Source organism: Tigriopus californicus, chromosome 8 (genome assembly GCF_007210705.1).
Source record: "Tigriopus californicus strain San Diego chromosome 8, Tcal_SD_v2.1, whole genome shotgun sequence".
In the NCBI taxonomy this organism is placed as follows: domain Eukaryota; kingdom Metazoa; phylum Arthropoda; class Copepoda; order Harpacticoida; family Harpacticidae; genus Tigriopus; species Tigriopus californicus.
In genome coordinates this window covers 5,612,134-5,624,667 of record NC_081447.1, presented here as the reverse complement: position 1 = coordinate 5,624,667, position 12,534 = coordinate 5,612,134, and the positions used below count along the sequence as shown (strand labels likewise).

General features: G+C 45.3%; 1 protein-coding gene and 1 long non-coding RNA gene across 2 annotated transcripts in view; one reads left to right on the top strand and one right to left on the bottom strand.

Moving 5' to 3' along the window:
* Positions 1-3,015, top strand: part of LOC131884688 (uncharacterized) — a 4,252-nt gene extending 1,237 nt beyond the window's left edge. The window contains exon 2 of the long non-coding RNA XR_009373745.1: positions 2,421-3,015. This is a non-coding gene — a long non-coding RNA (uncharacterized LOC131884688). The remainder of the gene's footprint in view (positions 1-2,420) is intronic.
* The window catches only part of LOC131884673 (homeobox protein araucan-like), a 42,565-nt gene extending 30,031 nt beyond the window's left edge, over positions 1-12,534 (bottom strand). Inside the window, exons 1-2 of the mRNA XM_059232514.1 lie at positions 10,878-12,534; positions 6,759-7,385 (exon numbers count right to left, since the gene is read on the bottom strand). Of these exons, the coding sequence (XP_059088497.1) occupies positions 6,759-7,385; positions 10,878-10,943 (693 nt within the window). The 5' untranslated portion in view covers positions 10,944-12,534. The remainder of the gene's footprint in view (positions 1-6,758; positions 7,386-10,877) is intronic.

Sequence of the window (12,534 nt, the reverse complement as noted above, 5' to 3'; positions counted from 1 at the left end):
CCCCCCCCCCTTCCAACCAGTCCAATCGACCCATAACCAACGTGTTTAGCATTAAGAGGATGAAAATTTCTACGTATGTGTGCTCAGGTTGGTATACCAAAAGACTACATATGTCGGTAATAAGTACTCGCTCATTCAAAAGAGGGAGGGAAGTTGAAGGTGGGAGAGACTGGTTGCTGACTGAAGTATACTTATTCCTGGAGATTAATATCGCTTACGCTGCCATTCCAAAATTGCGACCACTTAACGTTACTGGGGCTTCGCCTGCCTTTCCTAGAACGACGCCTTGTGACAAACTGACTTTATGGATAGTATGAGGAGGTATAGCAGAAGAGAAAACCACTAAAACTATGGTTTGTGTATGTACCTAGTACATGGACAGCCTTGTGCGGTGGTTGGTTGAGAGCTAGGTTCATGCCTCGCTGCTCGTTGGCTTACCTGCCATGTGCGTGTTCAGCACATCAAACAAATTGCTCATTGTTTTAGCTCCTTCATTAACAATGTAATCAAGACAAAGCATGTTTCTCTTTTTCGGGGCCAAAAAACTAGCGAAGGCGGTGACGGCAGCGAAGGCTCCTTGATCAAGAATCAGGACTTGTAAAGATTACCACCAAACAACAAACATGTACTCGCTCATTCTCATTTTCCGAGCCACTCTCGTATCAAAACGTCTGGGCCAAAATTAATCTTCGGACTCGAGGGTTCAACTGTTCATGCATACACGGGTTGTGTGCAGATTGATAGCTGAAAGCACGATAAAATGACCTAACAAATGTGGTGGAAAACCATAGCGGAACCAGGAAGATTGCTAACAAATTGCAGCCACTAAATCAAAGATAATTTATTTCGCATGGACTACGACTACTTAGACCATTCGGGAGGCTGCTTCGTTGGCGATGCAGACTTTGCAGGAAATATGAAATACCTCTCTCTCGTCCCTCTAGATTGCATAAATTATGCTTCATTTACGGGATGGATAAAAGTCGTGGGTTTAATGATTGCACTATGTGTATCTGCATGTGTGTGTGTGTGCAAAAGAGAGAAAGAAGGTACTAAGAGTGAAGAGAGTACCTGTGTACGTGTACGGGGTACGTGTAACGCCCATCCTTATTCTTGCCCCCCCCCCCTCTCCTCTCCTCTTTTTAAGTGGCCGAGGGAGAGTTAAAGGTCGCAAAGTTGCCTTCGCTTTTCTTCTCCACTGATTTGCTCTCTACTATTTTCTTTGAGCTTCGTAAATGGCCATTAATTCAAGGGAGGGGAATTGAATTTTATCTATTTTCCACGGTTAGTTAATAGTCCATTGCTTGTTAGCATATTCAAGCTGCCAAGTGGCAATGTCAGGCATTTGAGCTATGTTTGTTTGCTGACCAGCGAGCAAGGGTATGCAGAGGACTACTTCCAGTGTACTCCTGCTATTACAGCCATTAAGCTCGTCGGACACTCTAACTCAAGTCTACGATTACTGACTGATCTGACCACCACCATCTCGAAATGATGTTAAGTGACTTTGATTGTGGAATGCTAGGCTCTTTGTTTCTTTTAGGCCACCCACTTCTCAAGCGGATGAACTTGGACGGTGAAGGCAAAGTAGTAGCACTGAAGTAGCTTTGTCGTTGAGAGCAAAATGAGATTAGAACTATGCAAAATCAGCCACTAACTAACCACCCCTCCGACATTCTCGACGTTGTTTTAATGATCATCGAGCGAGCCAATATCCTCCGATGCGAGTCGGAAAAACGAATCGTGTCGGTCTAGCATCATGGCTGGGCAAAATTAGCACCTTTGTTTGGGTGTTTACAGCACCATGATTGAATAATTATCCATAAAAACCGTTGCGGACAGACTCCATGAGAATGACAAAGGTTTCAGTCCGAGCTCTGCGTGACTGGAGATCGTTAAGAGTGCTTTAAGTTTGTCTCGAATTGGAATCGAGTCTGCTTTGTTGGCCAGCCAATAACACAACTTCCTCAAGCCAAAAAGAATAGCAGTGAAATTATTGCCTCAATGAGACGAAACCAGTCAAATAAAGTAAGTAGTAAAAGCTATCGCATCATCGTTCGTGGAATTGCTTTTCGACCAAAGTGAGCAACCAATCACCTTGGAAATTGAACTTCTCCCTTTCTCTTCTTCCCATTCCTTCACACAAAAAACACAAAAAGAGACCGAGAAGACAACAAATGGTTATGGTCATGGCACCCAGAATTGATGAAAATAAGGTGGAAGCTCGGGAGGAAATGCTCTTTGGGAGTACGAGTGTAATCGCATCCATCGGATCGTACAGGAAATCGGCGGAGGTTTTTCTTTTAACCGACGATAAATAAATGTCTTCTTTTCTGTCTCTCGTTCAGTCGTTCTTTCTATATCTTCTTGCTTGCCACTTCTCTTTTTCAAGCAGTTTCTATCAATTGTCGTCTTTTCAGGGCCAGGGAGATGGTTGTCTTTGATAGTGGATAATGGTTCAACTTGGAATGTAAATGGACGCACGCCGAAAGACCAAATTAAAATCATCCAAGAATGTCTTTTGACGAACGGTACTCATGATAAAACAACACACGATATTCAGTGTGACTTCCATCCCACCTTGTCGATGGTGGTTTCTATCCTAACGAGAATTGAATCCGCCAACGGTGGCTGTCACACCTACGACATACAAAGGCCACATATTTGGGCAGCATTCAAGTCAATTTCCTTCCTCACAAATCGAACCAGATCGATCATTTGTCACGGAATTATGTCATCCAAGCCAATAGCGTCTTGAGAGTGAAAGGTAGAAAGGTAAACATGGATTGTTCCCGTGAAGGATAATCTCTGTATATCAGAATCAAAGAATCAATCGAACACATTGCTGACATTCCAAGCTTGTATAGCAGACGAACATCGATGTTGGAGGAGGATGTGTCTGGTGTTACATTCGATTTTCATTCTACTTCTTCCACAATTTCTCTGTCTGTGAAAAGCCGGGAGGGGATTGCTCCCTTGTTTTCAAGCATATTGAATAAGATCATATTTCAAGCACTTCCATACGCATCATTGGTCTTCTCTGTTTGATTCAAAATCCATCCCCGGGATCTCTTCCCAGCTTTCTGACTCATTGACTGACTGGCTTGGATACCATCTATTGACTAGGGAATGGGTTGACTGGTTCGTTTGGTTAGTGAATGATGCTGAGGAATGCGTACGTACCCTTCATACAGAATATAAGTACAACCCGTGATGCCCTGCTTGTACACGGTAAATTAGACAAATGAAATAATGCTGTGTTCTAACTCGGGATCACTCCAGGATCCTTTGGAGACACAGGGATCGGCGCCTGCTGGTTTAAGAATGTTTTCCAACTCCTATCAAGCTTGTCTGGCATCCCCACAGGAGGTCAGTCTCTCCTCTATATGTACATGTCGTACAGATCGATCTGAAGAGGTTGAAATAGTGTTGGAGAACATGACGATAGAACTTCGTATCTCCACACCACACGAAATGGCGACGACGACGAAAGCGACGATCCTCAGCACACTCACTCACGCACACACACAAAAGCAAAGATTGTGATCTATACCAAGTGGGTTGTTTTCACAGAATACATCTCCTAAGGTGCCATAGAGGCATGTCAAGCATTTGGCGATTTTGAGACAATGACTGCCGCTGAGTACTGTACCCTCGTTCTTTCCCACTTGCTGGCTTCGTCTTCGAGAGATGTCGTCGTGGCTTCTTCACTCTTTCCTGTGTGTCTTCTTCCAACAATGAGAGGAGAGCTTGGCAGCAGAGATCTCCACCATTATTAATGAAGCTAAGTTATGATAAACCCCTGTATATGAGTAGATCTCCTGGATCTAAATGGCAATAAGCATTAGCGGGAGATACGGGGTGGTTTCTTTTTTAATTGGTTAAAATTCAAGTTGAGACGCTTCTCTCATTACAGGACTATTTTGGTGTCATCGTCGTCGAAATCTCTGCCTATCTCACAAGCTGCGAGTAAAGACGACATGAAACGACTGATATCTGACATTAGGTGACCCCCTTCACCTCACAACTATGCGATATTAGCTCGTGATGGAGGGAATGATGGACTTTGAAGGCGGACTCAAAGTCTCCAACACGATTGGCGAGGGTCTAAAGATTTGAAACAACCTTTTCCAGCTGCTGCCTGTTTTGTGAGGCAAGAAACTGTTTCGCGTTTCATTAGCATTGCCGAATGACGTCATTGTTTCAAAAACTGACATGCCAAGTGCCACGTTGGCACACGAAGGTCAAAATAATCCAAACACTTGGAACTACTGCCTTGGTTGTTATTGAATTCAAAGTATTCCCGTTATGGTTGCTAATCAGAGATCTTCCAGGATCTAATCAGACTTTTTATTACTCGACAGGTCAGGTAGAACATGGATGAATGTCGTTAGATTGGATTTGGAAACGGTTCCATTCGAAGCTGATGATTATTTTTCCAACAGTGGAATCGACTCATGTTGGTGACTTTTTTCGCCTGCTGACAAGCGATGCCAGCAATTGATAATGGAAGTGATACGACAGCTCTCGTTGTTGGTGCTTGTTGTACTGGTACCACTCGCTCGCTCGCTCACTCACTCACTCACTCATTGCCTCACTTGGACAGGAGACGAGAAAAGTGACTGATATCGCCGCAATACCAACCCAACCATCCATCCATCCATCCATCCATCCATCCAGCTAACTAGTCGGTCTGTATCCCAACAAGCGGATACTGAATAATCATCTCAACAACTGCAACAACCCATGGTATCAAAACCTAATTACTAACAGGGCGTCTTTAATTTATTGTAGTACGCTACCATGCGAGTGTTGGATCATAATTGGAACAAGGTATTTCAAATTTTTGATACTGCCAAATACCTTGGATAGGCAGCCCCGATTGCAACTCAGTTTTGTTTTAACTTGTTCATTTCCAAGCAACAAGATAGGCATTCTTCACTCCCATTGAGTCGTGACGTTATCAAGTCTTGAGATAAAACACTCGAATCCTTCAGCTCTTCAGCTCGTTGACTACTCGACCAAGGTGAAGAGGAATCGAAGAAAGGGAGTCTAGTACATATCCCAGGCAAAGGGAGTCAACGACGACTGATTCCAGCGAATATCATCAAACGCATTCTGTACGTAGTACAAGATATTGAAAACATGGTTTCTTCCACGCCATTGGTCTGGAAACTGGTTTGGAGGTGTTTGCACACAAGAACAACTAGATAACATGATGACAAAACATGGATCGACTATCATGTGAGGTGAAAATGGACCTATCTCGTCAGGGTACTATCCGTCTTCAATGCGACTTGAATGACAAGCATAAGGGCGTCGTGGAAATCATCAGAAAACATGCCGATTTCTCATCTCCAACCGCAAATATGGCTTTGAGCGTGTGAGTTCTGTATCGCGTATTTGTTCGGGGTTCTTTGTAGTTCACATGATTTCCCCGACTAATGGAGCAACTCGCCCAGAAGAGCCAACCCACTAAGGTCTCCTGTACGTAGGATCTTGAGAAACAAACCACGGGCATAACAGAAACCAATCACATCCAATCCGTCCCTATCATCATTGGAGGCACAATGAGATCCTCCTATGGACACTTCTACCTGTCCATGATGACAATTTCATACTCAACAAGACGTCTCACACGATGAGAACACAATAACTACCGCCATGACGGCGATGGTTCGTGATCGGTATCAATCACTGTATTTCAACCGCAGATCAGCCTGTATTACATTGGTTATTTGAGGTGAAAATCGCAGATCAGCCTCGAAAAACGATCTTGAACAAAACCGAAGTCCAAGGAAAGGGGGTAGATGTATACGAAGCCACGTTGCTGAAAAGCCCTTAATGAAACCAAATGTACCATCTACGGTCATCGCTTTTTTTTTCTTCATCAGTGAGATGTGAACCCGAGTTGGGCTCTTCAAGTACGAAAAGGGGGGGATCCACTAATGGGTTTAATAAAGGTAAGAAGCAGCACCAGGCGCAGAAGCAGTCCCTCTTTGCCGTCAACTCGAGGCTTTTTTATGGCTAGATAGAGGCAGCCCTCAAATAAAAGCCGTCCGTCGCGTCTGAAATGAGCCACGGAGGCAGTTGTCGTCGGGGCTGCTGTCTCGCTCGTTGGTTTTCGCTTGTCTGAAGCCATTGTGGACCAATTTGGTCGAGCTCCTTGAAGCCAGCTTGAATTTGACGGTGAAGAGTTGTGTGATGCATTTCAGGGGAATGTCGTACACGTCCAATTGCATTAGCAGCGACATTATTACGACCCAGGGCCACTAAGGACCAAGTGTGAAGCTCACAAGGAGTCTCTACACAATCTCGGCACCAGAGTACCCCTAGTTGGAGGGAGTGCTTAGTGGACCATATTCTTTATTCTATTGATTATGGCTTGTGTTGTTTTGGGTAGGGCTTGGCCTGGCTTAGATCACTATCGTAGCATATGTATTTTTATGGCTTTAATTAACCACTGCAATTACGGGGTTTGTTTGTTTGGGTGTGTAAGTCGTGTATTGGACGGAAAACACGAGTAGTTGCTTTGGTTGGAGAACAAGCAAGTATGATAAGCGCTCCAAGTCACATTCATGCATCAGAGTCTCTGGCCTAGTACTCTTTGGCTTCTTTCGAAGAAGAGTGTCACCTAGTTACACAGGCTAATCATGCTTCGATAGTTTGAACCAAACAATGAGTCATACACCTTGGCAAAAAAATCATACGTTCTTGGAAGGACGTGAATTGATTTGAATAAGTTTAAATAGACTTACCAGAGTTCCATAAAATGTGTTTTCCATAGCAATACTGGGATAGGGATTTTGGTCTGTGCTGGGATATGATGCGGCAGAGTACATGGGAGCCAATCCGCCAGCGCCCAAACGAGGGTACGAGAGGGCCGCCAGGCGAGCGGGGTCGCAATCAGCTAGGAGCTGACCCGTCACTGGGTCAGTCATCCCAGCCATGCTACCACCCATGGGGCCGCTTGTACTGCACGGAGTCACTGAGGAGCCCATCAGGCTGCTGGCGCTAAAGCTAAGGCCCGAAGAAGTCGGTGTGATGCCGCCAATGGCGGGAGAATGCGATCCCGGACCTGATAAGATTGGGCTAACCGCCGCTGAATTGGAACCCGTGCCACTGCCGGCCATGCCGTGGGTGGGCGTGCCTCCGTTGATTCGTTCGATCGCTCCCGGTGTGCTAGCCCCTCCGGTACTGCCCGATGAAAGACAAACTCCTGCTGGAGTGACGTTTCCGCCCGCTGTCGAAGGTGCTCCGTTTGGACTGGTGAGGCCACTATGGGTCTGTAATTGCATGCTTTCGTTCGGATTGAGGCCTCGGATCGGGCTCCGGCTCCGATCAGACGGGGATATCGATGCGTTGTGAGCAAATTGATTCAAGATCTGTAATGACCCAAGAAGAAGACATTTAGTTCGATGCATATGCACTGGGTATGGCGTTGTCTTTATTTTCTTACTCTAAGAGTAAGCGTAGGCCTTTCCCTCTCTGTGCTACAAGTTCATTGTGTGCCTAACAAGAATGGGGGAAGGCCATTTGAGAGTGTGCATTTTGCTCATTTAGTTTGAAACACATTCAACGACCATTAACCGCAGCTCCGACAATTCTCATCCTGTACAAAGAGATAACTAGAAGCGCTCTTGAAATTATGCAAATTGTCAAATTGTCGCTCTCTTTTTCTGCCTCGGTCTGAACAGAACACGCCGACGAGCGAAGTATGTTCGTACGTATTTGGTTCTTTCGACTAGTTGGCAACCATCCATCCGCCAAGGGAGTCGTCCAGAAATGAAATGGTTGGAAGATGGAAAGAGGCAGGAAGACGACCAAATGCTGCAGCCTGGTTATCAACTGCTTTTGCTCAGTTTTCGGTTTTCAATGAGATGGTTTGCATTCAAAAGGATTGTGCCGCTTAACCAAGTTCCCAACTCGGGATGGAAGATAGACGAGCTTCATAAGTTGGTTGCCTGAATGCTGCCTACTTCTACTTTTACCTCTTGCGCAGCTACAATAAATACGATAGAATTGGCAAGTTTATCAGTTAAATGTTTCATAGCGGTCATGGTTTCGGGAGATAAAATGCATCTGCTCAAAGTGGGGAAAAAGGGAAAGAGTGCAAGAGAGGAAGAGAGAACGAGAGAGAGAGAGGAACAGTCCCATTAATTGTAACTGGTCAATGTGGCACCAAACCCACAAATCGTTACTTTTCGAGTAATTATTCATCGGCACTTGATAGATGAGAGCTTGATTGGGATGTCCAAACAAATCCATGACAAATGGTGGTCACGGCTAACCAGCCGATTGTCGATAGTCCATCTTTGCCTGAAAGCTTTTGTTTTCTTTTGGATGTACAGTTGTACTAAATGGCAAAAGTACCGTGAATTACCGTGGGTATTGGAAAAGTTGAGAAGTCGTCGCCTCTTCATGGTACTTATCAAGGACAGAAGCAATACCAGAGAATCATAAATATACTACCACCAGACATCCCAGACATTCTTTTCTCACATATTTACTCCCTTTCACAGGGAGAAAAATCTGTCAAATACGTTCCTCCCAATGATGCCAGCAGCATGACAAAGTGGCGACATTTTGGACTTCTCAAGATCATGAAGTGATCGACTTCATCAGCCGAAGCTCGAGGCGAATCGACCAATTTCTCTACGTGCTTACTCGCTACTACAGTAGTAGTTGGTAGTCCTGGGTACAATATCCAGAGTCAAGTCATTGGCGACGAAGAGCAGGAGCCAGATGATCAGGAGTATCATGAGGGTGGCGAAGGAGGCCGCCATTGGCGCCAATGAGCTGAAAATTGGCCTCCGCTAGTTCGTGAGACATTCCCTAAGAAAAGGTCACAAGTTCACAGTCCGTTTGGCAGGCCAATGGATAAAACACTTCCTCACACATATCATAACTACGTCGAGTTTGCGATTGAAAACAATAATAATGAGTGAAAAATGTGTAGATCTTTCATTCTCTCCCGCGCTGTTCTCCCAAGATTGAAGGGGTGCTAGATGCGAGTAATGGCATTGCCACAGGACACAAGGTTCCCATGGCCTCGAACGAAAGTTGATGGTGATGATGATGGTGATTGGCGTTAGAGGAGGGATGAGTTATTGGTTTGCCCCTGGGTGGATTTATGGCGACTTCACAAATTCGCCCGATTAAAACGTGAAATTCTAAATCCACTCGGTCATATTTCCCCCTCCTTTGTTTTCGATTTTGAATACCGACCGCTCACCAAAAACACATTCACACAAACGAGATGAGGAGGGCTAAACACCCCATTGGACTAAAAACAAGGGAAAAGATGATGGGAACTCAAGAAACAACTTCAAGTGCGGGTGTTTTTGTTCGCTGCGGCCTCGGGGAATTTGATTGTAACACCATCCACATTGAAAGTGTTAATTTCAAAGCCATCTTGAGACTAGATCTACGTATCTACAAGTTCGTCCAGAGCTTAGCTCAAGATATAGACTTTCATTGTATGTACCGGGAGTCCCGGAGTCGGTCATAATTAGTCTCAAATTGGAACAATCCCACATTTCTTGAATAGTTCGCTCTGCACAGGGGAAAAAATTCGCGCGTAACTCTATCGCCCTCACTTCCTTCCTGTGGCAAGTTGAGTTGAAATAATTCTTCTACTGATGATGATCATCGCCACAATGATCATCAGCGTCGTTGTTCTCTTCAAGTTGGAAACTCGTCTGCTAATTTAACTACAACTGCTGCCAGTTCGCTCGGCTAAATAACGCCAACTCTTCAAACTGACACTCAGTCCAATTAGAAGCTTGGAATTACTTCATAAGCCAACGATTTATGATCCCATTGCCTGGGTTTCATTCAAATGTTCGCGCCAATTCTTTGAGCGGTTTCTATTGGCAAAAAAAAGTGTTTAAAACACAGTTTATAGAGGTGGCGGCATTTTAGCGGGGCAATAAGACACCCTTGACGGAAATTTATATGATTTGCTTTTAATGCAATAATTACAGACGGACAGACACGCACACAAAAGGCGGATGGACGTTTTCATTGGCTTGAAGAGACTTCAAATTTGAAGGGGAGGGATGTTGACGTCGACGGTGATGCCACAAAATAACTTAAAACGGATCTTTCTTTCTTTTTTTTCGCCTGTTTCCAGGTTCACCAACGGAAATTGGAGACCATTTCAGGTGTAATGGCTCATACATTTTTTTTTCACACAATTATTTTCAACACGCTGGTGGGTGTTTAAGAGCGGTAAAAAGCAAACCAATATTGCTTGGGCCTCTCGAAACTTTCTAGTGTATCCCTCACTATTATGAAACACTGGATTCCCTATCCCTGTATAAACAAGATGGGTCCCAGAAAATGTGGATGAACAAGAGATAAGACGAATTCTTCGTTGACTTTGTCATTAGCCCGTTCGGCGATCTTCAAAATTCAAAGATAAATAGTGTAAATGCATTTCACAATATTGTTAATTGATTTCGGCCTCAATCAAAGACACCCATGTCAACAACACGAAGGACATCTTCATATGTGATTATCAGTTCGCAAACTTCAGGCGTAAACAACTTTAATGTATCTTGTCACTTCAACATCCAAAGTCAGAAAACTGTCGCACAATTGTTGCCCGCCAAACTCTTTTTTTCCTGCATGTGCAAACAATCGGGGAACTGTCACTTCCAAAAATGAATGTTATGAGGACTTGGGTTTTTTTTGGCGGCAGAATACCGAAGTTGGTTGAACAATCCATTTTGAACTTTTCAAATTGATAACTTCCTTGGGATCAACATGCAAGACCAAAGCATTGGCCAGATGATGGTTCCTGACAAATGCATTCGCAGCTTCGCCCCAGTAGTATGTATACTAAACCCTGGCTATAGATCTTTGGGTCTTACCTGAGCAGAGTGGTTATGATATGAGGAAATATTTGCACTTGAGTAGGCGAATGAAGGAAATGACATAATAGTGGAGCCACCGGAACCACACGACGTGATGGCAACTTTGTCAAAACAAAAATGATCTTCCAATGTGGGCCATGCACTAGTTGAGAAAGACGTGGTAATACGTGGTGGCTGTGTCACAAAGCCTCGACTGATCGAGAAATCGCGACCAGATCTCGTCTACAGTGAAGATAACACATAATACAAGAAAATAACCACTAGTCCACCACACGCTTATTGTTGAGGTCAGTTATGAGTTGGACTCAGAAATATTCTGTCCGACTTGGTTTAATTGCTTCGAAAAACCTTATCACGAAGAAGGAGCAACCCAACCACAGGTTTTTGTCCGCTTCACATTAAAAACATAACTCCCAATTATCCTGAGGATGTACTACAAATGTTTGACAAAGTTAACATGACCATTACAAGACGACGGCGTCGTCGTCGGCTCGGGCGGCGATTGCGCGATCCAAGACCGATCGAGAAGCGACGACGGCGGTTGATCCCCTTAGAGGGCACACACCGGCGATTACCGCGAGGGCGAGCAAATGCGAAGGCGCTTCAGTGGCGATGCTGCTCGCCGCCCTCTCTGACATAGACCATGTTCCGTCGACTCCGAGGGACACGTTGATCCCGCGACCAAGTTGTTCCTCGTCCACTTGAGACACCACCACGACACGAGTACAATCGAGTAGCAAACGAGCAAGCCTCAAGCAATTGCTGGAATCCCTTTGTGAAGTAGTCTTCGTACATACTGGACTGGTGAATGCACGCACGGGTCCTCCAGCCCTAGCAGCACCACCCCTTGGAGAACGCGACACACATTGACTTAATGTACTGACAAGCTTGAGGTCTGTCAGGCAAGCCCAGAGATCCTCCTCGGGTATGAGATGTTCGGGCGCGCTTGGATGGGTGAGACCACCCAAGCCGCGCCGGCGTCCCCACCATGTTCATTCATTAGTTCCTACATGAAAGAGGAGGGATCAAGCGGACGAGGACCAATGTGGGCCCCCCGTTTCAAGTGGTTCCCCCTTTGTGGCTCCACCTTTTCAGAGCAAGCTGGCCTGCTGGTCCTCTCGTCGGCGGCGCTCTGGGTTTCGCTCCTCGGTCGGTCGGTTTGTTCATGTTTGTCTTGTCTTGTAAATGGGACACGCTGATTCCTGCCTGGCTGAAAAAAGTCATACAAGCCATAAGAATCAATGCTCTTGAGCGAAGAAGTTGAGGGCCAGCCTGGAAGGAAGGAAGGAGGGAGGGGAGGGAGGGAGAGCGGCCTCGAACCTCACCGCCAGCTCTTTTTTGTCGCCTCGTCTGCAGAGGATAGCATAGAAAGAGAGACAAACGGCGTCGGGCGAACTCAGTTACAAGACTAGCACTACATTTACAGTGTTTGCTAAATGACTGCAACAAATCGTAGTCTTGTAGACAGGCTGTTTCGAGGTCTCTCTCTTTCTCTTTCTCGCTTCGTGTTCTCTCTAGTCGAGGTCCATGTCCGTTCGACCGTTGGTTGGTTGGTTGGGTGGTTGGTTGGTGGGCTCGTAGAACGTTGGGACTTGGTTTTGTTGGATGTGGCTGCCGCTCTGTTCTGACTAGTGTAGAACACACGTACGTATGG